This window comes from Antedon bifida, chromosome 4 (assembly GCF_963402885.1).
Source record: "Antedon bifida chromosome 4, ecAntBifi1.1, whole genome shotgun sequence".
Lineage (NCBI taxonomy): Eukaryota > Metazoa > Echinodermata > Crinoidea > Comatulida > Antedonidae > Antedon > Antedon bifida.
In genome coordinates, this window is record NC_136229.1 from 16,152,166 (window position 1) to 16,178,918 (window position 26,753).

General features: G+C 31.0%; 2 protein-coding genes across 6 annotated transcripts in view; both read left to right on the plus strand.

The window, feature by feature from the left end:
• Positions 1-11,926, plus strand: part of LOC144840543 (protein kinase C-like) — an 88,456-nt gene extending 76,530 nt beyond the window's left edge. Inside the window, exons 12-16 of one of the 3 annotated variants that reach the window (XM_078696379.1) lie at positions 857-937; positions 2,233-2,340; positions 2,655-2,795; positions 4,322-4,485; positions 6,858-6,937. In XM_078696379.1, coding sequence (XP_078552505.1) covers positions 857-937; positions 2,233-2,340; positions 2,655-2,795; positions 4,322-4,462 — 471 coding nt within the window. In that variant the 3' untranslated portion in view covers positions 4,463-4,485; positions 6,858-6,937. Of the gene's footprint in view, positions 1-856; positions 938-2,232; positions 2,341-2,654; positions 2,796-4,321; positions 4,499-6,857 lie in introns of those variants that run through there. The other 2 variants (XM_078696378.1, XM_078696380.1) reach the window with 2 other exon arrangements.
• A 1,126-nt stretch (positions 11,927-13,052) lies between these two features.
• LOC144840544 (voltage-dependent calcium channel gamma-5 subunit-like) lies at positions 13,053-25,584 on the plus strand. 3 transcript variants are annotated; one of them, XM_078696383.1, is made up of 7 exons: positions 13,053-13,111; positions 13,646-13,743; positions 14,604-14,843; positions 18,068-18,166; positions 20,241-20,330; positions 20,701-20,850; positions 21,240-25,584. In XM_078696383.1, exons 3-7 carry the CDS (start codon positions 14,618-14,620, stop codon positions 21,593-21,595), a joined length of 921 nt encoding a protein of 306 aa, XP_078552509.1. In that variant the 5' UTR covers positions 13,053-13,111; positions 13,646-13,743; positions 14,604-14,617; the 3' UTR covers positions 21,596-25,584. The 3 variants fall into 3 exon arrangements, with proteins under 3 accessions (XP_078552509.1, XP_078552510.1, XP_078552508.1); XM_078696384.1 differs by lacking the exons at positions 13,053-13,111; positions 13,646-13,743 and adding an exon at positions 14,167-14,444; XM_078696382.1 differs by lacking the exons at positions 13,053-13,111; positions 13,646-13,743 and having other exon boundaries at positions 14,528-14,843.
• The last annotated feature ends 1,169 nt before the right edge of the window (positions 25,585-26,753 follow it).

A 26,753-nucleotide genomic window follows, 5' to 3' on the forward strand; every position in this document is an offset into this window, starting at 1 on the left:
TGTCAGCCAAGGAGAGGTGCCTTTCACACTGCAGGCCTTGCATTTTTCCTAAACCTTAAAAATTATATCAAAAATACCTTATTTAGCCTCAGTAGAAACCTCGCATCTTTAAAAGGTTAATTTAGTTAATTTGTTATTCTTAAATTGAAACAAACCAAAAATATGAATATTGAAATTTAAAATCATATAAACCAAGTAGTAAGAGATTAAAAACAAACAATTTAATGTCACATTTTACTATTATGTATACATTTCTTGAGCAGATTACAGTAACCTTTATATTTTGATATAAGTTTTAACATAGTTACACAGTATGCTACATAATTGTACCAATGCACTTTTTGGCATGACCTTTGTCAATTTTATGGTGCATGTTACGCATTACCTGTTTATTTGAAAAGGCTTTTAATACTGGCTTCGGGACTTGAGTTGCGCTAATAAAGCTTATATGACTTACGTCTACCATATAATATCTTTCTTCTGTTTTATATATATATGTATGATTATCCTAAAGACAATTGATATTATCTGATCATTTGTCAGATTTTGGTGTGACAAATTTTTCTCTACATTAAATGGTTATATAGCTATTAATTATATTGATTAATATCTATCTTTAATTCTATCTTTGTTTTATTTCATTTAGAGCCTCAACTGCACCCACAGGCCAGCAGATATCCAAGGGCCCCTTTAAAATGACAAATATATCTATAACTATACTTAACTACATTAAACGTGGTCATAATCCAGTTATTTTATTATTTACAAATAGTGATAACATTTTCTATAAATTTGTGTGTAATTTTACCTATTATTTATGAATTAAAACATATTTGTGTATATTTTTTTTATATAGATTGTTGCATATCAACCATATGGTAAAGGAGTTGATTGGTGGGCATTTGGTGTTCTTCTGTATGAAATGCTTGCCGGGCAGGTAATTCTAAATTACATTCTGTCATTGTGATGCTGTCTATTCAATGTTTAATAGGTTGGAGTTCACTTCAAAGAAATCCTTCCAACCTACTAAACCCAGAAAATCTTATGTGATCTAAAAATATTATTCTATTTAACTGGAAACTCAAGAAATTTAGATTAGGTTGTCTACGAAGACACAGAAATCATAGTACATCGTCTACCATGATCAGGACACCAGGAGGACTATGTCATTCTCTTTTTTAATAGTGCTGTATACAATAGAATCTTCTTTATTGTGCACATGTGTATTGTATGTATGGAAAGGACAGCTTTACGTCTGATCAAGAGGATGAGGCTATAAGAGTAAAGTATCTTGTCTAGATACCAACAATATGTCACAGCCAGAAAAGTCTTGAACCCATGCCCCTCAACACATGCTAGTACGATATTCCTTACCATTATGCCATTGCTCAAATAGATATATGATTCCCTTCATTACTTATAAAGTAAATCCTTTCTGATAATTATTGCTGCTTTTTAGCAATAATATTAGTCACTGAGATGCGCGTAGAATGAAGTCAGTGATAATTAACTGGATAACATGGAATGATTGTCTGACGAGTTCAAGAAGGCAAATCATCAACTATTCAATTTCAAAATTCACATCAAAATCTTGCTGTAATTTGAAAACATCAATTTTTATATTTTCTTACACAAATTAAATTATGATTTGAAGGATATTTTGTAACTAAAATAGACAAAATATGAGTTAGAATAACAAAACAACATTATTCTTATTCATTGTAGAGAGGTTATGCAGTCCAATATAGAGTTATTTCTGATCATTTTTATAAATGTCAAGGCATTAATCATACAATGAATAACAAGCCAGTATTAATCTATACAGGGTTTCTAGTAGTATAGTAATAAAAGGTTTAACATGCATAACATATTATATTACTATTAAAGTCTACATTTTAAACTCTAAACCACCGATGAATAATTCATCTTAAAACTACTGAATTCAAGCAAAGCAATCTAACAACAGGACACTGAGCTCGTCTTAATATAGAAACTCATAACAGTCCTTTATCTTATGTCTGGCTGCGACAAATACCAATAGTACTAGTACTATATTCTCCACGGCACTCATGTCTGTTAAGGTGCAGCCATAGATAAACTCTTTTATCTCTGCAGCTCAGCATCCTGTTGTTAGATTGCCTTGAATCAAGTCAGGCAGTAGTATAGAGTTTTAAAAAAGAATATTTAATATTAATTAATTAGTTTTTCATTTTTTGGTTTTTTTTTTCTTAGCCTCCATTTGATGGAGAAGATGAAGAGGAACTTTTCCAGTCTATTTTGGAACACAATGTTTCTTATCCAAAGGCAATGTCAAAGGAGTCTGTGTCAATCTGTAAAGGAGTAAGTACTGTATGTATGGAAAAGAGAGGAGTTGTAGTTTGGTGGTTTGGAAGCCTGGCTACCGACCCGTGGTCCTGGGTTCTAATCCTTTCAGATGTCAGGATTTTTTCTCACCACATGTTCAACTGAACTTTAACACAAAGACTTGTTTACAGACTTTGTGTACAGCATTTATAATTATGTTTGTCTTTTGAAAGTAAGAACAGTCACACAGGGATCATGTCCCTGATTTATACTGTACAAGTTTCATTCCTAATTCTGCATTAAAAATTAACTTCTAACTAATTTCCATTTATTATTTATTTCTATGAAAGTTTTTAACTAAACATCCTGCAAAGAGGCTAGGTTCGTCAAGAGAAGCGGAGCGTGACATCAAAGAACACATATTCTTTCGCCGTATTGACTGGGATCGTTTGGCCGCACGAGAAATTCAACCACCATTTGTTCCAGTTATTGTACGTATACATATATACAATATACTATTTTTTCAAATGTCAATCCGATTAACCCTTGACCCCTAGATTTATTTGCATGATTGAAATCATGTTGTTATTTATACACGTTTAGTAAACCATTGATTCGCTTTATTGATTTAGATTCCATATTTAGTTTTACATCGATTTGGAATGATTGTAAATAGAATCAATTTTGATTTCCCCTTCCTTTGTATTGTATTTTGTGATTATACATATTCATTAATAGGCTGTTCTTAATATTGTTATTGTATAAAGCACAACTCTTCTTAAGTTTTAATGACAATCTTCACAATAATTATTATTTTTGGGAACAATTATTTATTCAAACAATTTTTTTATAAATTGGCTATTCCAGAAGATTTTTTTTTTCATTTGTTCATACTTTAGGCTATATTCAAGAAAGGTGTTTGTTTTTTTGGGAAGGTTCTAATCTAAAAAACACTGTACTCTGTAGTTGGGGTGGGTGGTACCCGCTCTGTGGCAGGTATCTGTTTTAGTAATATAGACCCTTTTTAGTTGTTTCATTAAAATACTAACATTTTACAAGAAAAGAAAAACAAAAATTATTCACTATTTAGAATGTGTTGTATTCAATTTCTCTTAATATAGGGTATCTCTTTATTTCTAAATTTGCTAATCTTTTTCAGACATCAATATCACAGTTGACATTTTACTAGACAGAACAGCAGACAATTTAATGTATAACTTGCAATTTATTTGAATTATGTCTCAATTTAAATCAGAAGAATTTACAATGTTCGAAAATATATAGAACTCAAATCGATTATATTGTTGAAATCTGGGTTAAGTTTTATTTAGTTCCATCCGTCAACCGCTAAACAATTGTAGAAATAATTGTTTGCAAAGAAAAATAGGTTTTATGGTCTAGTTCTGTTGTTAGATAAGAGATGCTACACAAATTGATTTTGTTTTACTGAAATATAAACCATATTAGAAAGCGGATTATTAAACAGAGGAATTTCCAGGAACTTTAATTGCATCAAAAATGTGAGAGGTTGCATATTTGGATTATCAGTCTTAAATAAATTGAACATGGAATTGGTACAAGGGCTTAAATCTTGATTCCTCATGAATCATTTTTTACACTTTCTACACTTTCTAATTGGCTCATACATGAGCTTATGCTGAATACTTCTCCAATTTCATTGGTGGTGTTAAAAGTTATAACCATGTCAGCATGAGAGTTACAGTACATCTCCAAATGTTTAGGGGTGGGCTTAAACCACATGATGGGCTTACCTGCGTATCTGAGTTATCTCCAAATTTAGTGTGGGTTTACCATATTAGGCTTTAACAGATGTATCTCACTCTTAATTTAGTGTTGGGTTTTTATGAAATATACCTCAAAATATCTAATTACAATTTTTTATTTAAACATCTGATGACAGACGTGATAGATATAATCTTTGCTGTTCACACTTCACACTTGGGTGACCTAGTGAAGTAAAAGTCTAACAATCAAATTTTCTCCATTTTCATAACAGAACAACCCTCGTGCTGCTGAGAATTTTGACAAGTACTTTACGAAGAATCCTTGTATTCTGACACCAACTGAACCTCTGATCATCAACAACATTCAGGATGAATTTAACGGCTTTACCTTTGTCAATCCTTACTTTAATTGAAAAGTGCTCTCAGAGCAGTAAATGTAGGAACAGTTGGCAAGTGTTTAGCTTTTTTTCAAAACATACTGCTTGAAGAAACAGCAATTTTATTAACTTTGTTTTGAAAGCCATTTTCATATTTCATTATGGTGAGGGTGGTGCTAGATACGACACTGGGTGATTTTTTTTCCACTTGCTTTTACCATAACGCACTTTTTTATGACATTTATATATTTAGCACCCTTTATCACTGCATCAATTTGTTATTACACAAAACGCTTTGTAACTAACACTTTTTTTTACTTTGCATCCATTTAGAAATCACTTTATGGGACACTGTATTCATTATCTTTTTCATCTTTTTACTTTGTTTCATCATATACTAATTATTCAATTAGTAATTATAAGTATTGTTTAGAATGTTTATAACAATTTATATAACAATAGAAACATATCTAAACTTAATTGAAGATATATTGTTGCTTTGCATACAAAATATTCTTTTCAAACTAATTTATTTTGACTAACAGTTACCTAACTGGGCACCATCTAGTTAGTGATCTTGTGGTATAAGTCAAACATGATAGTACAGCACAGACCATTGCTTGCTGTCTCCTATTCTGAATGACCTCTCTGTGACCTGATGGATAAGAAATATCGAACATGGCCATAGCAAAGAACCTAGTCTAAAAAATTGAGGAACAGGAATTCAAAGTTACTTGAACAGCAGAAGTTTCCATCGTGATGATAGAGGATTAGCAATGTTCATAAATTCCTATAATGAAATACACAATTTAAATTTTCTTCAAAACATAACAATTAAGCAACCTTCTTGACCTACGAGACGGTTTAGGACCTTGACCTTTAGGCTTGACCGGCATTTCATGCAACAATATATCTTTAATAAACCTTATTTTATAGACACTACTGTGGCATCACACCATACATAAGGTTGGAGTCAATCTCTAAGTTGGTGACCTACCTCAGACAGTCAGAGCCAAAGAGATTTAGATTAATTTAGTGTGAATAATAATAATAATATCAAGTCTGATTGGTCAGAATGAACCAAATGACTTTATCAGGCAATCGTCAACAGTGTTACACAAGCTGTGATATTTCAGGCCCTATTTTTTATCTAATTTTATAGCTGAAATTAAATTATCATTTAAGTTGAGCTGAGGTTTCTTGTTACCACGTTAAAGATCAAAGCAACATATAAGCCTAGGATATGTGTGTATTGTACAAATTGTACAAGAATTACACAGTAATAACTGTACTATTCAGGTGGACCACTAATTTAAAATCTTTCTCGTGTGGCACCTGTATGGCAACAAGATGATTATGGCTGTGTCGCAGTAGGTGTAAGTAACAGTAGTGTTGTAAAGCATGTTTAGAAATGTTGAATCATTTACTAACAAAATGTCCTCTTCACAATGGTGTTAATCTTTCTACACTACTATACAGGCTTCAAACTCTTCTTTTTTTCAAGTGCTGACTGGTTGGTTTCAAAATCTTATTCTTTCTCTTTCTACTCTTATTTACGGTGTCCTATTATATTATATTTTCACAATAATTAAATCATTTTTTTAACATCTCAACAGGTATACAACAATAAAAAATAATTTTAAAATATTATTATGCAAATAGATGCAAATATTCTTTTACAAAATGAATATCATTAGAAATAGAATGAATAGTAGAAATAAAACTGTATTTTATTTTAAATGATAGTATTTCTACCTAATACAGTAAAATAATATAAAGCAAACAATATATATTAATATAATATAACTTACAAGGTGAGTGATAAATATTTTTAACAAGTTATGTAAAAAAAGTTGTTTACGTTTCTGTTAAAAATATTTGTTCAAAATTCTTGTTCACAGTCTTGGCTGTATGAGCTCCACTTGCATTTCTCTCACGTGTTGGTGATGCAATAATGATTAATGCACTGTCAAATATAATTATGTAATCACATATCATTCATTGTTGTGATGTAGGAACACTCCAAAAGAAATATATATATATCTGCTTTAAACATTGCATTATTAAGAAATGTGTTATTTGAACTTTTCAAATAAAATTCAAAAAGAGTTACCCATCATGCAGTAACTACTAAATAGTTATTGAATGATGTAATGGAAACTGTAATCTTCAAGAAAATTTTTAATTTAAAGCATTCTCAATTAATCTGGTATAAACAAGAAATTTCAAAGGACAAACAATTATTATATAAATATTTGTTTTCTATATAAATTGTAGTGACAAAAACAATGATTGTTTTGAAACCATTTTCAAAATCAAAAGTTTGTGTCAGTAAATGTTGCTCCACATTCTCTACTTTACTTTTTTTGGAAAAATCAATATCTTGTTTCATTAATTTAATCTTTGGTTTTTTGTTACTTTATTTTTATAGAAAAATACGATGGACACCAGCAATTTCGACAAAGAATTTACAGCCTTGTCCATCAAACTGACCCCGACAGATAAACTCTGCATCATGAATCTAGATCAGACGGAATTTGATGGCTTTACCTTCATCAACCCAGAGTTTGTCATTAAATGCTAGACTGCAAATAATTCTCCCGGTTTTTACTCCATGCATCTTCAATCGGTTCAGTGAGGTTATTTTACATCAAATTGGGACTCCTTTAGAGAGAGACACATAATGTTAATCATATGCATTATTGAAGATAATAACATATTAAACCTTCATTAAAAACCATAACAAGGAATCAATCAATAATCATATGTTTTAGAAAAGTATGACCATTGACAATACATGGGTTGGGAATCGGGAGAATTACAAGAGATAACGTTTAAGATATTTATATTACAAGTAGCAACACTGTAAGATCAAAGGATATAGGAATTAGTTACTAAATGCTAAGTAGAAGTTGAAACAAAAAAAGCCAATGAATATTTATAGGTGTATAGTCGTGCAAATAAAATTCAAATTTAATATTCAGTATTGCTAAAGCGGAAATAAAAGTATAATAAAAATCACTATTAATTCATCAAATAAGAGAGCAAAGATAAATGAAAAAACATGATCACTTAATACTTAGATGTTCATAAAATCTAAAAAAACTGCCTGTCACATGTCATACACTATGAAATATTTTGGGTAGCATAAAACAATTGTAAAATGTTTATAAAATCTTTTAGTCTTTTAAAGTGTACATTTATTAGTGATTGACCATGATTGTATCAGATTTTGAGACCATGAATACAGAAAATGGAAAGATTTCAATATCAAATAACCAAAATGAAAGGTATACCAGAAGATTATTTACATGATACATATATGTTACAAAATGCAAAGAATTAACAGTAAATACATTCTATAATAGAGTTGGTTGGGATTAGAAATGTTGAAATTTAAAAACCTAGAATAAACTACAACTATTCACTTTCACATCCAAACTAGCATCTATTAATAGTGAATATATTTTTACTTCTCTGTGACCCAATTGTGAAATTGGACTAAAAAATGTTCCGCAAAGCATTGCCGTCCTAATTATACCTCGGCTAAAAGGTTTCCCCACCTCAAACATAAGTTTTGGTCATGCATTAGGAAGCAATAGAGTAACAAATTTCAGGTTATATGATATAAAAATGCAATATTTAAAACACTATGATCAAGTTATGATGTAAACGTAAACAACAGAATAGCAATGACTCACTTGTTCATGTAGGCATATTTCTAACTACATTTACGGACTTTAGTACTGTAAGTAAAATGTTAATATCTGGCTACAGAACACATATTTATTTATATGTGAAAATGAAATTAATATTACCCTTGCTAATAATAGTTAATTAGTAAGTATAAGTTACAAATAACATCTGGACAATTTTTTTTACAAAATGTTTCAACAGTTTTTTGGAGTACTTTGCCACTATTTGGAAAATGGTTAACTAATGAAATTAGTCATATAATTCGTGTCTCTGTTTCTCTTATCTTTTAAAAATTCAGTATTTTCAGATATTATACTCTAATACTACAGTTAGCGACTTTGTATGAGAACTATAGGAAAATAGTGTCTAAAAGAATTATAAAAAACAATTAGAATATAGTAAAATCATTGCCATTTGAAGATATAGTAATTATACAGTATCTGAAATTCTTATGAGAATCAAAATTTATGTCATCATCATCATCTGCTATGCTACAGGATTTATTTGTTGTAGACTTTATTACTATAACTAGATTCTTTACTATAAGATACAGGTGTCACATGTGATCATATGTGACAATGTATTACAGAATTTGGCTCTGATACTTTATTATAAAAATACCAAGAATCTGCTATTTCATCTTAGGTCAGGTTTTTTTTATTTTCTTATTTAGTGCAATTTGATATCGATTGTGTGATAAGAGCTCATATTTTTTTTGCTGAAGAACCTTGAGTTTTGATTATTAAATATCATTAGATATTTTATATAAAGAACAAACTTCTTTTTATACAAAATACTACTCAAAAGGGTTTAGTAAAGACTACTACTGACTACTATTCTTTTTAATTTCATATTTTTCAGAGAGGTAATTTAACTTTTACCCTATAACTTTGCTATACAGAAAATATTTTCTTACTTTTTACTCGCTAAATGAACAAATTAATTTATTCAGCTAAAACAGAGAACTTTTTAAAAAAGTTGAAATTACAAAAAAAAAATAATTGCAGTATATATTAGCATGAAATTAAAAGTGCCAACAATCAGATGTTTTAAACCCTGCCCTCAAAAGAACATGATTTGTTCATCTGTATAGATCGTAGCAATTCCTATTTATAGAGTAGAAATATTAATAATGAACTAAATAAATACATTAGTATAATGCTGTACTAATATTTATACATTTTATTTTCAATGTGGACTGCAGTTAATTGAACATTGGTATAACATTTTTTTTTCATCCTAAAAGTGTTGATATAATTATTGTAGTAATATTAAATTATAAATAAATAAATTATTATCAGGTTCAAGTACTGATCAGTATTCACCATTGTATGTATAGTAACGTTTAGAATTTAATATTATTTAATAAAACAAAAATAATTTAGTTTTTATTAAGAATCATTCAAACATGAAGCGCGTCCTCTATAGTTTTTGTGACGATATTTGGCTATAGGAGGCGCGATGCAATTAGTGTAATAGATTTTTAAAACTGTTTTTGTATAAGGATCATGATTAGCACCTTCTGAGTTACAGATTTGCATATTATTATAACAATGTCGTGCCTACGAACAATTAAAGTGATCAGTACACATCAGTAGTATATTGGTAATGTATCGTAAAATAAAGTGATGGTTTGGTAACGTGTCCTATTAAATGCATACTGAAATTAATTTGTTAGATCGCTTAAGTATTAATTGTACTATAATTATTATTGTAGAGCATAGGCCTAATTAATATTATAAATCTAGTGCGATTACACGTTGCTCTTTTATGATTACACGTATATATATTAGTACAGGTTCCGTAGGTCAGCTATTTTCTATGAGTACAGTATAGTAATAGTAATTAGGTCATATCATTAGTACGACGATTAAAAACAAAATATTATGCTAATTTAGATAGTTAATTTAGATATGCTATATCATCAGAAATTCGATTTATTATGTATCTATTACTTACGTACTATACCATTTATTTTTGTTTCATTATTTTTTTTTTTAAATACACTTTTCACGAACAAATTGTGGTTTGGTTATTGCTGAATTTCCTTCAGCTATAAGATCAAATATATTAATTAATGTATCTTCTGGATATTATTAGGCCTATACCTTGACATTTTTTAATACCATTAAATGTTTGGAATCTGTCTCGCCTATTCGTTTATGAGTTTCTTGTAAATTCTCTCGTGGTATAATGTTTTATATTTTAGATACCTTAATTGGTTTAATTCAATAGCAATTCGGACATTTTTTTATTGTACTGAAGAAAGTTTTGTTCTTTTCATCTTATAGCATAATATATTCATTTTGAGAAAGTTTTATTATTGTATATCATTTACAAATTAAAGTTATATAAATAATCACAATATGTATATGATGCAAAGAATTTATAAATATGTTAGATTAGTTAGACTTAAGCTGTTTTCTAATAGGCGAAACTTTTATTTTGCGTTCCGAGACTTTAAGGTTATTCGGGTAATTCTAGTTTTCGAAGTCACTCATCGTCAGTGACATCACAATCTGCAACGACTCTCTTCAAAGCGCATGTTCAAACTGTGTTGAAATGATTTGGTTTTTAATACTGAAAACTTGCCAAAAATCCCATAGCTTTCTAAACGCATCACATGATATTGAATACAGTATATTGTGTTGTTATTAACGCCAAGAAATTCGCCTCGTGGAAAACGGCGTTAATTGCTCAGATTGTTTAAGTCAATTTAGTGCAATGTATGTTTTATGGAGAGTAACGCTCCATTGTGGGTGTAAATATTTTGATACTGTTTATTAATAGTATCGTAGTGAATTATTCGGGTTTAGTAAAGCAGTCTGGAGATTATTAAGTTTTTATATTTGTTTTAGTTTTTTACAGAATTTATATATGAGACCTGGGTATTACAGCTGAAGCATTTTAATGGCAATGTTTGTTTGCAATCATGATTACAGTAATAATCTATAGTTTTAATTTGGAAATAAACTTTGTGATGCTGTTTATCTGTGGATTAATTTCATTTTGTCCACCGTTATGCCTTTGCTCGTTCGTTGTTTATCCTTATAGTGGTGTGATAAATTGTTTTTAAATTATCGGTATTATCATACCAAAAACCTATATTTTATAGAAAACCCGGGCTTTCAATTAATTCAATGATGACTAGAGGTAGTCTGTCTTCATCTTGTTTTTATCACTCGTTTTCTTGGTCCGTTCTGGTCTTCCTCCTGTTTTTTCTCATTCCTGTCACCGTGTATTTTCTTTTGTTCACATTTAAATAATTTCTTTTGTTTTTATCAATTCTTTCTTTTTGGAAACCAGTGATTACGTAGAGCTATATCAATATTTGCATAATACATTTTACGGGTTTTTTTTATCTGAATCCGTCATGAATTAGCCAATTAGCAACCTTTCGTCTTCATGACGCCTCACGCAACCGACTATTCGACTCGGAATGGTCGCCAATCTGCTTTAAAGAACCTTGTTAGATATAATATTTAACTACCTAAAGGACATTTTTTAGTTTCAAATTTGAGTTTTATTGTAAGAAATATTCATTTACATTCCTATTGTAGAAAATATAATATATTATTAATTATTAGCAAAGATGGTTTTGAGATTATTGTATTAATATTGTTAGTGTAGATAAACGTGTGACCAATATGGTCTTTTTTAATCAATATTTATATTTCACATCGCTATGAAATTTTTAGTGGACGCAGGATATAGGTAATTAATTATTTCACCGATTTGTTATGAAAATTGTTCAAATTATATACTATTGTGTACGAATAATAAATGGGATGTATGTGTTATGAACTTGGACTATATGCAATTTTGTTTTATTTACATTTTTCTTCATTCTCCAAAAGGAACCCGTTCGATATAATAGGCATCGTATAATGGTCACCAACAAATATATGAGAACAATAATAAAAGTAAAACATAACAAAACACAAACAACTATTAATTTATCCTATACATAAGTGAATTGAAATCAATCAAATAAACAAAACATCATGAAACAAATACAACGCAAAGTGTGAAGAAAATCAATGTAAATGTTACGTATGTATGTCGCCCCCTATCGATATGGAAATGTTCATCTGACATTTCATTATAACTTAGACAATAACTGAGAGAGTAAACAGAAATCAAATAATAAACTAAAGCAGGTAACAAAACACAAAGACAAAATTGTAAAATGCCAAAAGAATAATAAAATATATAAAGTTTAATCCGAGTATGTCGCCCCCTATCGATATGGAAAATTCACATCTTGAAATTCATTACTTTATGCATTAATTTTATCATACATGAGTTCCGCAATTCGATAAATTTGCATTATTCAGCTCAGTCCGTAAAAATATTGCGCATGCGCAATAGCCGGTTAAGGTTTTAACTAGCTTCTTCCACGAGTAGAATAGACATTAATTTGATTGTGAAACTTTTGTGATCGTTTTGGAGATATATGAATAGATACAGTATTCCACACGTCATCACGTGTGGGGAAAAAATCGTTCTTGAGCAGATTTTCAGAAGTCGGAGATACTGAAAGAAACGTTTTTGCCGCTATGACTTTAAATACAACGGTAGATGATTAGCCTTACTAGTTACATACATAACTTATTAAAATGCTTCGCTACGTGTTAGTTGTAATTAAATCGACAAACCAGAGATACTTACGCTATTTTTACTTGTTACGATGCTTTTAATACACAACACGTGGTCAACTCTCTCATTAATCCAGATTAAGGCGCTTATACATTAAAATATTTATTATTGCAATTTATAAAATCATGTGATGCATATGGATGTACAGAAGTTGACGAGGTGAAACGCAATGTTGATTTATGCGTCAGCGTCTCTGCTTAGCACAAAACTAGTAGAAACGAATTAGGTGCAATCTGTATAAAGTGATGTGTTTTTAAAAATTTATATTTATGTCATTAACTTTTGATCACGTATTTGTTATAACTTTGCAATAGTAGGTTCTAAACCCAGGTAGTTTGCTTCAACAATTACCTATCATTATTTATAAGACTCGTTTGACGCAGGTTTAGTATAATTTTATTTAGGTACTTGACGAATCGCTTGAAACAATGTGATTGATGACGGGAAACGCAATATTCTGTTTTTTCTGTTGATTTTATTACTTCAAGAAATTCAAGAAATGTTATTGGTCCACCTAAAATAGGAATTCGTTTTGCATGGCATAATAAAACTACAAAAGAAAAAAACATCAAATAACAAAACGCAGTAGGCCAATGTTGAAATATTGTATATAGGCCAATGTTAAAATATTATTACATAATTCAAGTCATTTATATAAACTTGATACATACATACGGTAAACGTGTTTAATAAATAATGTTAATTAGCGTACAATTAAGTTTCGTTCGTAGAACCAGCTGGTAGAACAGGCATAATTATATACGTCACAATCATCCATGTAACGTAATGTTGACTTTTCGTTCTTAATTCCCTTACGTTCATTAAAATTCATTACGCCTGAATTCATTTATTATTTACTACTAGCAATCTTGAAAACGTCTCTAGAGTAATTACATCAACAGTCAGGTCTAATAAGGCCTCTCGCTCGACGTGTGCGCCTATACATTCACAAGTCAACTACGGTAAGTACTGCATACGTAATATTATTCATAATAGTTTATTCATCTGATTTTATTTAGTTTGTTGAATCGTATTATTGTTAATTATGAGTAATAGTTGTAATGATGTCGGTCATTTGAATAGTTATTTAACTGTATAATAAGTAGATGTAGCCAACAATCTTGGTGCGTCAATCAGTTTTTAAACTGCTTATTTCTTCCACATTAGGCTACTATTACATTTAATGGTACGTCTATTTGTGTTTCAAACATACGTTATGTTACTTTTGGTAACGTATGACTAACGCCACTATTTAATAGAAGTCAAAATATCAGGATTAACGACCCTTTTCGATAAAAACGGCGATTTATTTTCACGTCGATCGATAAAATAGCATGGTTGTTAATTTTACAGAAGAGATGTTATTATCCAATATTAAACTCCCATTCGTTGGTTTACTAATGTAATTTGAACGTCATTTCATCTCACCGTTTTTTTCAACAAAACCGTTGTTTCAGACTATAAAGTTTATAGATACACAATCCTCTCATTTGACGAGATAAACTTGTTGGACTATGTCTTCTGAACATGCTCTTAACTGAATCAGATGCTTGAATTGAATACTATTTTGGAAAGCTTCGCGTCAGCTGTTTTATCCAATATGTCTAGGCCAAACACTTGCTGACTTCAATGTGATACAGCGGTGAAAACTGGACTTAACTTGGTATTATTTATACTTGGAGAGACTTTCAGAAGTGTGTTATAGGCTAAGTTGGATTGTTTTAATACTGAAACGACAACTTAACGTAAAATATTTATATTGGTCAATTGTAGGACCGTATTAGTAATGGAATAATAGCAACTATGGTTTTGTTTCCATCAGAAGAGTTCACCAGTATGCGAAAACTACCAGAACTTACCCTGGGGTCCAAAAAGCAGCCATTGCTGACCATAGCAATGCTAGGTCTTGGATACCTGGCTGTGTTCTTGCTGATAGGAGGTCTTTTCAGCGACTACTGGATTGAGACCAGAGAATTGGCTTATCATAGAGACTTTCCAGACTCAACACTGCAAGCGTGGGTTAGGTTGCATGCTGGTCTCTTCAAGGCATGTCCATACGAAGGTGGGTAATTTTTTCTCGTCTAATTGATATCAACTGGGCGAGAGACCCTGTTGAATTTTTCCTCTCATTTTTTATTGATATTCCTTATCCTTGTTATTACCTTCGCAAAAGAGGTTATGTAGTCAATCACGTGTGTCTGTCTGTTAGCAAGATTACTAAAAAATGTATTGCCAAATTGAAAACAAAGATAGATATGGTCAAGGACCACTCCATAAAATTTTGGAGGTATTTCGGACCAATTCTGGACCACTTGCTAGTATTATTTCAGACCTGCTAAGTGTTAAAAGATAAGAGACAATTTTACTGAGTACTGAGCAGTCTTAACGAAACAATAAATTTGTGATTTTTAATTTGTAAGAATAATTTGATTTAATGTACATGTTTCATACAAGTAGTTGTAAAAAACCCATTCACCCGCTTGTTTCTGGCGTTTTGACAGGCTCGTTCATTATACTATTAGGGAACAGCCCGCACCACCCCTTCCACTTTTTTTTTATTAAATTGTTCAACTGTAGTAATTGTTCTATTGTTAGTCAACTGAAAATATTGTTAGTTGATACAATTAATGTTATTCTGTTACTATTTGCAGCATACCTCCTAGGCGGAGGTGTGCACTCTCAGAGTGCCGTTCTAGTTTATTTATTCTAGTGCATCAACGGTATAACTACTTTTCCATGAAGATATATATTTTCTATTTCTCTCTAGAAAGTATTAAAATATAAAATCAATATTTTTAAATATTTTAATATTGAAGAACAATTCGTATAAACTAGTTTATTTAAAGCGTAAACATTGTATTTACTGCCGTTACGTCACAAATGTATTTACATTTAATGTTACTGCCAATTCGGATGTATTTCCAAATAGATTTTTATTCAAATCGAAATATAATACCATATGTTATCACAATTTACGAGCGATGATGGATATAAACACAGTCAGGCGTATCATTTATATAGCATACTCTAAGCATATTATTTACTGTTCGTTTATAATAATAATTGGATATGCTAATTAGAGTGTTATATTAATAATATCTATAATATCTATTTGGTTATTAAATTAATTTAAAGATCGTTTATTTAATATACCATCGTTTATCTTGGTAATAATAATCTATAAAATAGAATGATAATTATTATTTTAAAATAGTTTACCACGGAAGGCAAAATTTAATAACAATACTTGGTAAAGTTAGATTACCATAGGGCCTATTAATACACCCTCCCATGGAGTGGAGTTGTGGCTTGTTGGTTAGGTTCAAGTCCTGTCATATGTCAGGATTTTTTCTCATGACAATTTGCAACTCCACTCCCTTGTAATAAGTCTTTGTTTATGTAGAGCATCTTGTGTTTATGTTTGTCGTGTGAACGGGAGAGCCACCTTTGAGAGAAGGAGAGTGATTGAGTTCACTTATGGTTATCCTTGGCAATTTGCCTAAAATTAAATCAATATAAATTGCTGAAAGGGTGTATCTAGTCCAACCCGTTACCCATTGTTGTAACTTCATCACCAACGTTCCTTACAATTCTTAGCTTCTTGTTTTGTAATTTCAATATAGAATATTTCACATTCGATGATATTGCAATTTATCGAGAGATTTTATTCAGAGACTCGGATAATAAGCCGCGTTGCCTCCAGAGACCAAAGAGAGTGTCAAGCGCAGAAAATGAGATTCATAATTTCCAAGTGATCTATAATTGAGAAGCTATAACGTGACTGTCATGCTATCTCGTCTTTCAGTAAAATATTCCCTGGAATATGTTATTAAAATATAGAATAATAAAACAAGAAATGATATTCATAAAAATTGTAATTCGTAATATTTGTATCATTATTGAATTTGGTGCCGATGGCATGTAAAGATTATTTTTAAATTAGTAGACTTTGATTTTGTTCTTCTCAATCTAAGAACAAGTGTTTTAAAAGTACTGCAATGCATACTTATGGCTTTCAAGAGACAAAAGTACACTAACCATTGCATTACACTGCTATGTAATGCTTATAACTTTTTTTAATCTATTATAAACATCTATTGTTAGATTAATATTACATTAAAATAATACCCTGTCTGAAAATATTTATAATTTGCACGCATATTAGTATTACATACAGTTTTCAACCGATTCTCTGTGTGTCTGCATGTCATTAACTGACAGTATCATAGGCAAGTTCTGTAATACAGTGTCATGTATCATACGTGTTACGCCTGTATTATGTTATGGTTAGGTTAGGCGTAATTCTATGATACAGGCATCACAATGTATTAAGCAATAACTAGAATATATACACTTACATACATACACTGGTACGGGAATCGTAAGAACACAATACAAAGAAATATATTATTGTCTGTTTTAGGTGTGTTGTTTTAAGCAAAGGATTTTATCAAGTTAATTTGTCCATCTGGTTCTCATAGTTGACGTTGTTTTCTGACGGCGGCCTATAAATGTCACTGTATCCCATTAGAATACTGTTAGTCTTTGCTAGCTAACAGCGGCTTTCATTCTATGATGGATGACAAATAAATAATGTAATAATCACAGTTTTTGCAACATCTGAGAGTTGAGAGTCATTCATCTGTACTGGACTCCAGTGTCGCTCCACGAAAGAAAGAAGTAGTTCTTTTCACCCAGTGTCGGCCAGATAATTAGGTTGCGCGCGGTGGTAAAACGCACAAGTAATTGACCTATCACACAACTTGTGAATTGTCGAATTTCTTGAGTTGCGCATACGTCATTACGTTTCGTCCAAATTCCAAAAGAGTTGGTTGGTAAATTGGTTGGGAGTTAAAATTCTTGCTCTTGGTTGTTCTTTTAGTAGCGATTGGTTACAGTCCTGTGTACAAGAGGTGTCGATGTCAACATATCAGTTTTGTTTGCAAATTTGAGACATTTCTTAGTATTAGGCCAAATAAATGGATCATAGAAAACTGTGCTGTACCTTTTGATTTTGCTCGTCTGACAAGCCAATATTTGATTTAATTAAGTTTATATAGTGTATAGCAGACTAGACTCATACATTTTAAAGAATGTTCATTTGAAAAATAACACAATAGTAAATTTCACATTATATTTACAGTTGTTCATATTACTTGTAGATTTATAACGACCTCAATTAGCCTTTGTGATAATAAAAACCGAATCGATCAGAGAAAGATAATCTGGCACGACCACTCCGAGTCAGTTCGCAAAGTTCATGATAAATTTCTCGTTACTTTCTAGTTCAACATATTTGGATTCATCGAAATAAATGGAAAAAAAATAATGATGACGGTGTTACAGATACACCCGCACCAACAGAAACACATACAGTGAAGAACGGTCAGTATAACTCATTAATTTCACACTTTGCAATGAGAAGCAGAAATTTAATTTGAAATTTCAATCATTTTTCAATTCTAACGACATTTAAATTTCAAAATGAGATTTATTTTTAGTTTGAATTTCAATAGATGCTCTTGGATTATATAACTTTAAGATTGATTCAGTAAATATTATTTCTTTTTCTTTTTTAACCGTTTTTTGGTTGTGACTTCTTGTTGATAGTTTGACTTAATTAGAATTAATCATAATCAGAATGACTTTTTTTTGTCTTGTGTGGGTTCGTCCCACTTTTATTATCATACTCTGTTATAAATATTATATTTTGTAAACATATTTTTTTCTCTCGTTTATATGTTACAACGTTAAAAGTAGTGATAAGTAGTAATAAAAACATTTGCTGTATATACATAAAATGATTGATTTTGATGTTTTTAAAACCATATTTGCATTCGTTATTTTACATTTAAAAAAAAGTAATTTAAATATATAAAATAAGTAACAAAATGGCAATAAAAAGATGATAAAAATTGATTAAAAAACGTACTTTTGACAGTTGTCATTATTCTATAAAGCTCGTGTTCGTGTTCGGGTAGAGAGGCTATAAGCTCAGGGGAGGAATATAAAATACCCTCCCTTTTCACCAAGACAAAAATGAATGAGATGAGTAAGAAGAATGCAAAAGTTTGAAAAATAAGATATTTAGAATGGATAAAATGGAATGATCTATTTAATGAAAACCGTAAGGTTAGAGTCCATACACTGTGCAAGTCCAAAATAGTATTTTGGCTCCGTGTGTATGTGAGACGCTTCATACCCGGATGTAAAACTTTTTTTTAAAGTATATCTATACTAATATATATAATATATATAATAAAAAGACTTAAAATAACTTTATACATTAATGTTAAAATATTTTTATATCTATTCAATTCAATATATATATACATATTATACATATACTCATCACAGGCACATAAAAATTCAAAACGAAAAAGATGGAAAAGTCGCCAAAATCGAAATTCGAAACCGGAACAGTTTGCTTGATATGCAGATTTTTCTTAACCTTTAGACCACTGGGGTTTTTATGGTATTTTTCAAATTCGATTGGATAGCGAATCTTTTTCATCCTGGTCGTATTACGGAGGAGCATAGATATATATAACTATCAAAACGTACTAAAAGAGTTTTTCTTTTACGTTAGCCCATTTTTGTTCAGCTTTGATAAAGTTGCATGCGTGTTCATATTTTTTTAAATTGGAAAGTTCAGTTTTGTATACGTTCCATATTGTTTGTGAAACATTTTCTTCATTTAATGAATTATTATAGGTAAAACATGACTTATAAACACAAAAATGATGAGTTTGCTGTTAGTATTCCCTGTAATAATGTTTATCCAACTGGAAAATTGATGGCGTGTTTCGTTTGCAGGGAAACACGTTACAATCATTAAATCAAACTTTCTCCAGACTGGTTGGGTTGTTTTACAAAGAAATATCATATGTTTTTCATTTTATATTTCAGTTTTACATTTTTTGCATAGGTCAGTTTCCAGTAACTTCCATAATTTCAGCTTTACACTACATGCTAAAATTCTGTGCAACAGCTTGAAATTAAATTGGCAAACTTTAACTATATGTTTAGAGCTTTAGCAAGCTTTATTAAATCATATTTTATGCTAATTTAACTCAACGCCTAATTCAAATTCTAATAATCAGAATGACTGACAATCAATTAAGCACGCTTTAGAATATACGGTATTATGCTTAATAAAAAATAAGTTCTAAACAAATTGAATAAATAATAGAAGAAATACATTATGCTGCTCAGAATTCTTACGTTCGTAAAAGTATTTAATTTATTTTTGCATAATTTAATTTTGAGATAAAACTTTACTTGTATTCCTAAATTAAAATCCGATTAAACTTTTCCACAACTGAAGAAACTTTGTATACTGTCATCTGCCACTCCTATTTTGTCCAAACATCTTTTTTATTTGTTTTTGTTAATTGAATTTTGAAAAAAAAAAAGATTGGAACTAAGATTCACTCGACTGTTGTGATCTATTTCACAGGCTCAATCAAGATTAATGAATGTGCAAAAATACCTTATGTCAACTTTGAATTTATTGCTCCGCCACCAAACGTAAATTCGGCAGTTCTCGGTAAGTATTTTCTATAATCCGTGCGCCATAAAACGATTTACGAAATCAACACACAGTCTTGAATTTTAAAATCTCTGCAAGCACTCATCTTGTTTTATGTTTGCCGGTTGATGCATTAGTTTGTAAAAACAATTTTATTGAACGCAATTTGTAAAAGCATTCCTTATACAAAGAAAAAAATTTATCTTTTCCACCAATTGTTGTTTACCTTCCTCTATTTGGTAAAGAATCACATTTTATTCTTAATATAATTTCTTGTTTAAAAAATATCCATACGTTATAATACTGCATTTGTTATTTTTAGCAGAAAAAGTTACTTTTGAGATATTTATTATGAAACTTACAATAAACTGATTGTGACTGATTTTAGAGAGTATTCGTAAGACAACATCTCTTGTATTTGCTGGTATGTTCTTTATGATCATTGGGTGTGCTATGGCGACATTTGGACTGACAGATGGAGTAACATCCAGTAGACGCCATTGGATTTTCATAGCCGGTTTAATATTTATCATTTCAGGTAAGTAAGTAAGTTCTTTATAATATAAAGTAGGCCTACCTAGGGCAAAAAATTGAACTAACAATTATTCCATTCCATTATACTGTCTAGAAGTTGGTTGTTGAAAAGGTTGTAATCCTGAGTATTGTATCTCCACATATGACAATATTGTGTTCCGCATCATAAGTAAATTCCGTAATTCAGCATCACATGTCTATCATAATTATGTGGTGCCTGTATCATAGAAGCTTAGGTTAAAGGTTCGGTATGTTTCAGTATATGATACAGGTGTTACGTGAGAAACAAATAAGAGGTTCTATCACGGAATTTAGCTATAATATCACTAGACAGATTTAGATGGCTAATAATATACAAATTATGTTAGAAAAGTTTACTATTATTCTTTCCAGGTCTGCTTATGATGATAAGTCTGATAGTATTCTGTTCTTGTATCAACCATGCAGTGGACGAAAACTCACCGCGAAGTGGTGAAGAAGTTTTTTCATATTACTTTTCGGCTTCGTTCGGTGTCATCTCTCTAGCATTTCCATTGAGTGAAATGTCTGGTGTGTCTGCTATGTATCTATATATACACCACGCTACCAATACAGTTAAAGACGAGCAGATGCGGACTCGTGCGTCCGAGTCCATGCGCAGCTCGAAGACAAATTCTCCAGATGGCACCCAGTTTACAATCATTCACGGATCGCCATACATGCGAGGTCGGGTGTATGACGACAGAACCGCTGACGTTGTAGAGATGTAAAAAATGTACTATCCATTTTACGGTCCCCTTTACTCTTTCGTACTTGGCAATGTTCAGAAAGGAGTGTTCCCTCCTCTTCCGCCACGGTAATTGATCGTGCTAGTAGTAGACATACATAACCATGTATTTCCAGCCTGTAATAATGCATACTTCTGTGTCGTCATTGGACAATGAATATGACATTCTATGAATGGTTACGAAACCAATACTGCGAAAGTAATTAAAGAGACAGATCTCGTCGATTCTTCTGTCTACCGTCCCAAATCGAGAGCTCGCTATTAGTATTATTTCCAAGTTAGAACCTCTGAATGTAGACAAACCCCTATGTATTATTCTATAGGCCTGTTGTAAATAGCAATTTGATGGGAAAAGCAATGTAAAAAAGGTTTGAATATAAAATGTAAAAAATAATAGTTTTCCTAATTCCTTACTAGACTAGTCCAGATAGTCATATTTCCACTCTAATAAGATGCTGTAGGCATTTCGTGTTAAAAGCGAAAAATATGTGTTTTAGGGTAATTTTGGGGTGCTGAATTTAAATCTGCTGTTTACCCGGCTCAATTTTTAGATCTTCACCCTTAAAATGTGAAAAACAAAATGGCCGCCATTTCAGACTTATTTTGGCTTATAACTTGACTTTTAAGTGACGTAGCAAGTTAAAAATGGTGTCTATACCTATGTTTGTGATTATGAAGATTCCAAATATACTGTTATTAAAGTTGTAAATATTCTATTTCAGCCGCCATGTTTGAAATCCAAGATGGCCGCCATTCTAAACATATTTTGCCTTATTAACTTGACTTTTAAGTAACATAGTAGGTTAAGAAATGATGTCTTTACCTATGTTTGTGATACTGAGGATTCTAAATATATTGTTACTAAAAAGTTGTAAATATTCTATTTCAGCCGCCATGTTGAAATCCAAGATGGCCGCCATTTAAAACGTATTTTGGCTTATAACTTGACTTATAAGTAACATAGAAAGTTAAAAACGATGTCTATGTTTGTGAGACTGAGGATTCCAAATATATTGTTATTAAAGTTGTAAACAGCCGCCATGTTGAAATCCAATATGACGCCTATTTTAAACACACACACACATATATATATATATAGATACAGATGAAGGGCTAGTGTTGCCCGAACGCTCTGCTAACTTTTCTGGCTGTTTTACTTTATCGTTTTGATTTAGTTTTTCGTTTTTTTTTGTATCTCCATTGAGATCCAGCTACATGATACCCACAGCATTGTCATTTTGTCAGATGTTCTAACCATTAGACCACTGGGGCTTTCATTGTATTGTTCCAATTCGATTGGACAGACTCTCGGTGGGGTATGGCTGAATGTATCTGTACATAGCTGTGCCTACTGTATACTGGTGGATATATATAGGCCTATATTGCTGCTACTAAATTTGTCGAGTAATTTTACGTATCTCCTCTGAAACCGCTGAATGGTACGTGCTCACATTTGGCACACTTATGTATCATTGTTGAATGTTTTGATATTAGCCTAATTGTTAAAACGACTTCACAACCAAAATATTTCTTTGTAATCAAATTTATTTTAAATGGAACGCTACAAAAATAATCCTCTGCTTCATCAGAGCATGAATACCTAATAACCAGACAAGAACGTATCTTTATTACCTTTTACTATCAATCCATTTTCATATCACGCAATCCATTTTATAACAATATAGGCCTACTAGTATAATAATAACATTTTGATTGAATAGTGAGGGATTAGTTACAGTTTGACTTTGAATAAACCATATTAGGCATATTGCCAAGGCTAATAATTATTGCGTTTTGCCGGTGGTTTTCCATAATCTAAGGCCAATTTTTAGGCCAAATCATAATTGTGCGTATAGTTTTGTGTTTCCGATGCGTGTAGTATCCTATTTATCTTCATTTCCGTACGTTCGTAAATATTAGGCCGAATTTCCGTAGTAATTTATAGACGTTCCGAAATTTGAACCGTGTTATACCGGTAGCAGAGCAAAGGTTGCTTCTTTCTGCAAATGTCCTATCATTATTTTCTTTGTTTTATTTGGAGTGTGGTTTAAAACAACACTTTTGTAAAGTTTATAGTGGATAAATAAAAATGAATTTTTGGAAATTGTGGTTTTAACATCTGACTTTATTTAGCATTTTTAAATGAATTAAAATTCCAAATTATACAATTTAACCTTTCGCTCAATATATTTATAGCAACAGCTTCATATTTTTTGTATAACTTTTTAAAATTATTAATTGATAATTAATTTACATTAATTGAGTACAGCTATTAGAATGTATTACCGTACCAAAAGTACCTTCATCGGGAATTTGCGGCCATCTAGGGGTGTCATTTAACAATTTGCTTGCTCAAATACTCAGTGTCTACAGCCCTGGAGTCTTTGGGCAACCCTCTTAAAATAGTCTTGCGACCGCCCCTGATAGCTCTATCTATATTTATTTACAGCAATTTGTTGAGGAAACTAAATATATCAATGTAAATAGGTGGTATTAATACAGTTGAGTAGGCCTACGTATCGGCTGGTGGTCTAGAAAAAAATAATCGAATGCTATAGGCCTAATGTAAACTATACATTTATAACTACTCGTAATGCACTTACAGTAGGTGGTCTATAAGTTAAACCGTTAAGGAGATAATATACAAGACTTCAAAATGGTAATGGCGGCCTTTTTAATTTATGCTAATGAACCCACTTCCCGATGTCCGATTTTGGTAAACTTTGGATATGATGTTAATTTGGACCATATCAACCAGACAAAACAAAACAAATTCTGTTGCAATTAATTGTTCTAGGTGCAACCATACTTTTACTGGACTATGGTATAAAAACCATTTTTAACTTGCTATGTTAATTAAAAGTCAAGTTATAAGCCAAAATACGTTTAAAATGATGGCGGCCATCTTGGATTTCAACATGGTGGATGAAATAGAATATTTTATTGATAAAAAGAAACATAAGTGCGCCAAATGTGAGCACGTACCATTCTAATTAATTAAATTTCATTATATCACCGGGCGGATTAGAATTTATTCTGTGCCTGTGATGTTTATATACTGTATATATACAGTATATAAATCCAAAGGCAAATTACTGAAAAAATGACAATGCTGTGGGTATCATGTAGCTGGATCTCAATGGAGATACAAAAAAAAACGAAAAACTAAATCAAAACGATAAAGTAAAACAGCCAGAAAAGTTAGCAGAGCTTTCGGGCAACACTAGCCCTTCATCTGTATATATATATATATGTGTGTGTGTGTGTGTTTAAAATAGGCGTCATATTGGATTTCAACATGGCGGCTGTTTACAACTTTAATAACAATATATTTGGAATCCTCAGTCTCACAAACATAGACATCGTTTTTAACTTTCTATGTTACTTATAAGTCAAGTTATAAGCCAAAATACGTTTTAAATGGCGGCCATCTTGGATTTCAACATGGCGGCTGAAATAGAATATTTACAACTTTTTAGTAACAATATATTTAGAATCCTCAGTATCACAAACATAGGTAAAGACATCATTTCTTAACCTACTATGTTACTTAAAAGTCATGTTAATAAGGCAAAATATGTTTAAAATGGCGGCCATCTTGGATTTCAAACATGGCGGCTGAAATAGAATATTTACAACTTTAATAACAGTATATTTGGAATCTTCATAATCACAAACATAGGTATAGACACCATTTTTAACTTGCTACGTCACTTAGAAGTCAAGTTATAAGCCAAAATAAGTCTGAAATGGCCATTTTGTTTTTCACATATTAAGGGTGAAGATCTAAAAATTGAGCCGGGTAAACAGCAGATTTGAATTCAGCACCCCGAAATTACCCTAAAACACATGTTTTTTTGCTTTTAACACGAAATGCCTACAGCATTTCATTTTTCTCAAATCTGGACTAGTCTATACTGAATATACCAGCTTATGTACTAATAAATAAAATGTTAAAACGTGGCATCTTGTACTGTCTTCCTAAATTGCCGTATGATAATTATTCTTTTTATTTTTGCTCTCTAATTTTTCTCATCTTTTCTTTTTACAAATTCCATTCAATTTTCATGGAGACATATACAAACCAGTCTCTCTTTTGTTTATGTATATGTTTTTCATTATACTATTTTATACCTTTCATTATCATGCGTGATTTCACAAGTGATAGTAAAATATATGTGATGACATTATATCAATAACACACGTAAGTTGTAACAATAATAATGAACCTAATATGTCGAAAATAAGCCATAGAAAATATGTATTTAAAATCAAAGAATGATTTAAAAATCTTATGCATACAGTACTACATAGCATCTACGATAGGAATTAATATCATTTTGACAAGCATGGTTACAGTCGTAACTGAACGAAACATTTAATGAATTCGGAACGTAAAAAGAAACGTTTGAGCCGTTACATTACGGAATTGATTTTTATGTTTTTTAAATAAACCGTTAATATTTTTATTTTTTAAGCTAATATTCACTCACAGCTCCACCAAATCTTACAAAATAATATCGATTGCAATCGACTCTAAATCTATTTTATTGGAAATCAACATATTTTTTCAAGACTCTATTTTCCTAGGCCTCTCAGAACGTTTTGTTCGACAACAGCTGACCATGTCATCAGGCGGCTAATTTAAAAATGTAATGGGACGTATATACTGTACTAACAGGTTAGGTGTTAAGATATAAATAAATGAGAAAGTCACAAGGGTTCAGTTCATACCAAAAATCCCGCATTCGATTGGTACATGGTCGGAGAGAATCGTGACAAATTAGTATGACGTTAAAAGAATACAGTAATAGGCGTTCACACGTCAGTTATAGTCAGTTGCTGTGCCCGGATTCCAGCTTGGTGTGAATGTTGCTTTAACATAGAAAAGACCATCCATGACTAAAAGACTTTCGAAATATTTTTTCGACTTTTGCAGGAAAAAAAGGTCAAATAAAGCATTGCATTTCACTACTACACATTTTTGTGGTGACGTTTTAACATGTTTCAAGAAACAAAAGAAATCAGCTTCTTTATTCATCGAGACTTTGTCTATAGAAAGGAGGTATTAATTATCGTCTACTACTGTATAAGTCCTTGTCTATTGGTACGGTAATCCTCTTACGCCCTTATTTAGACAA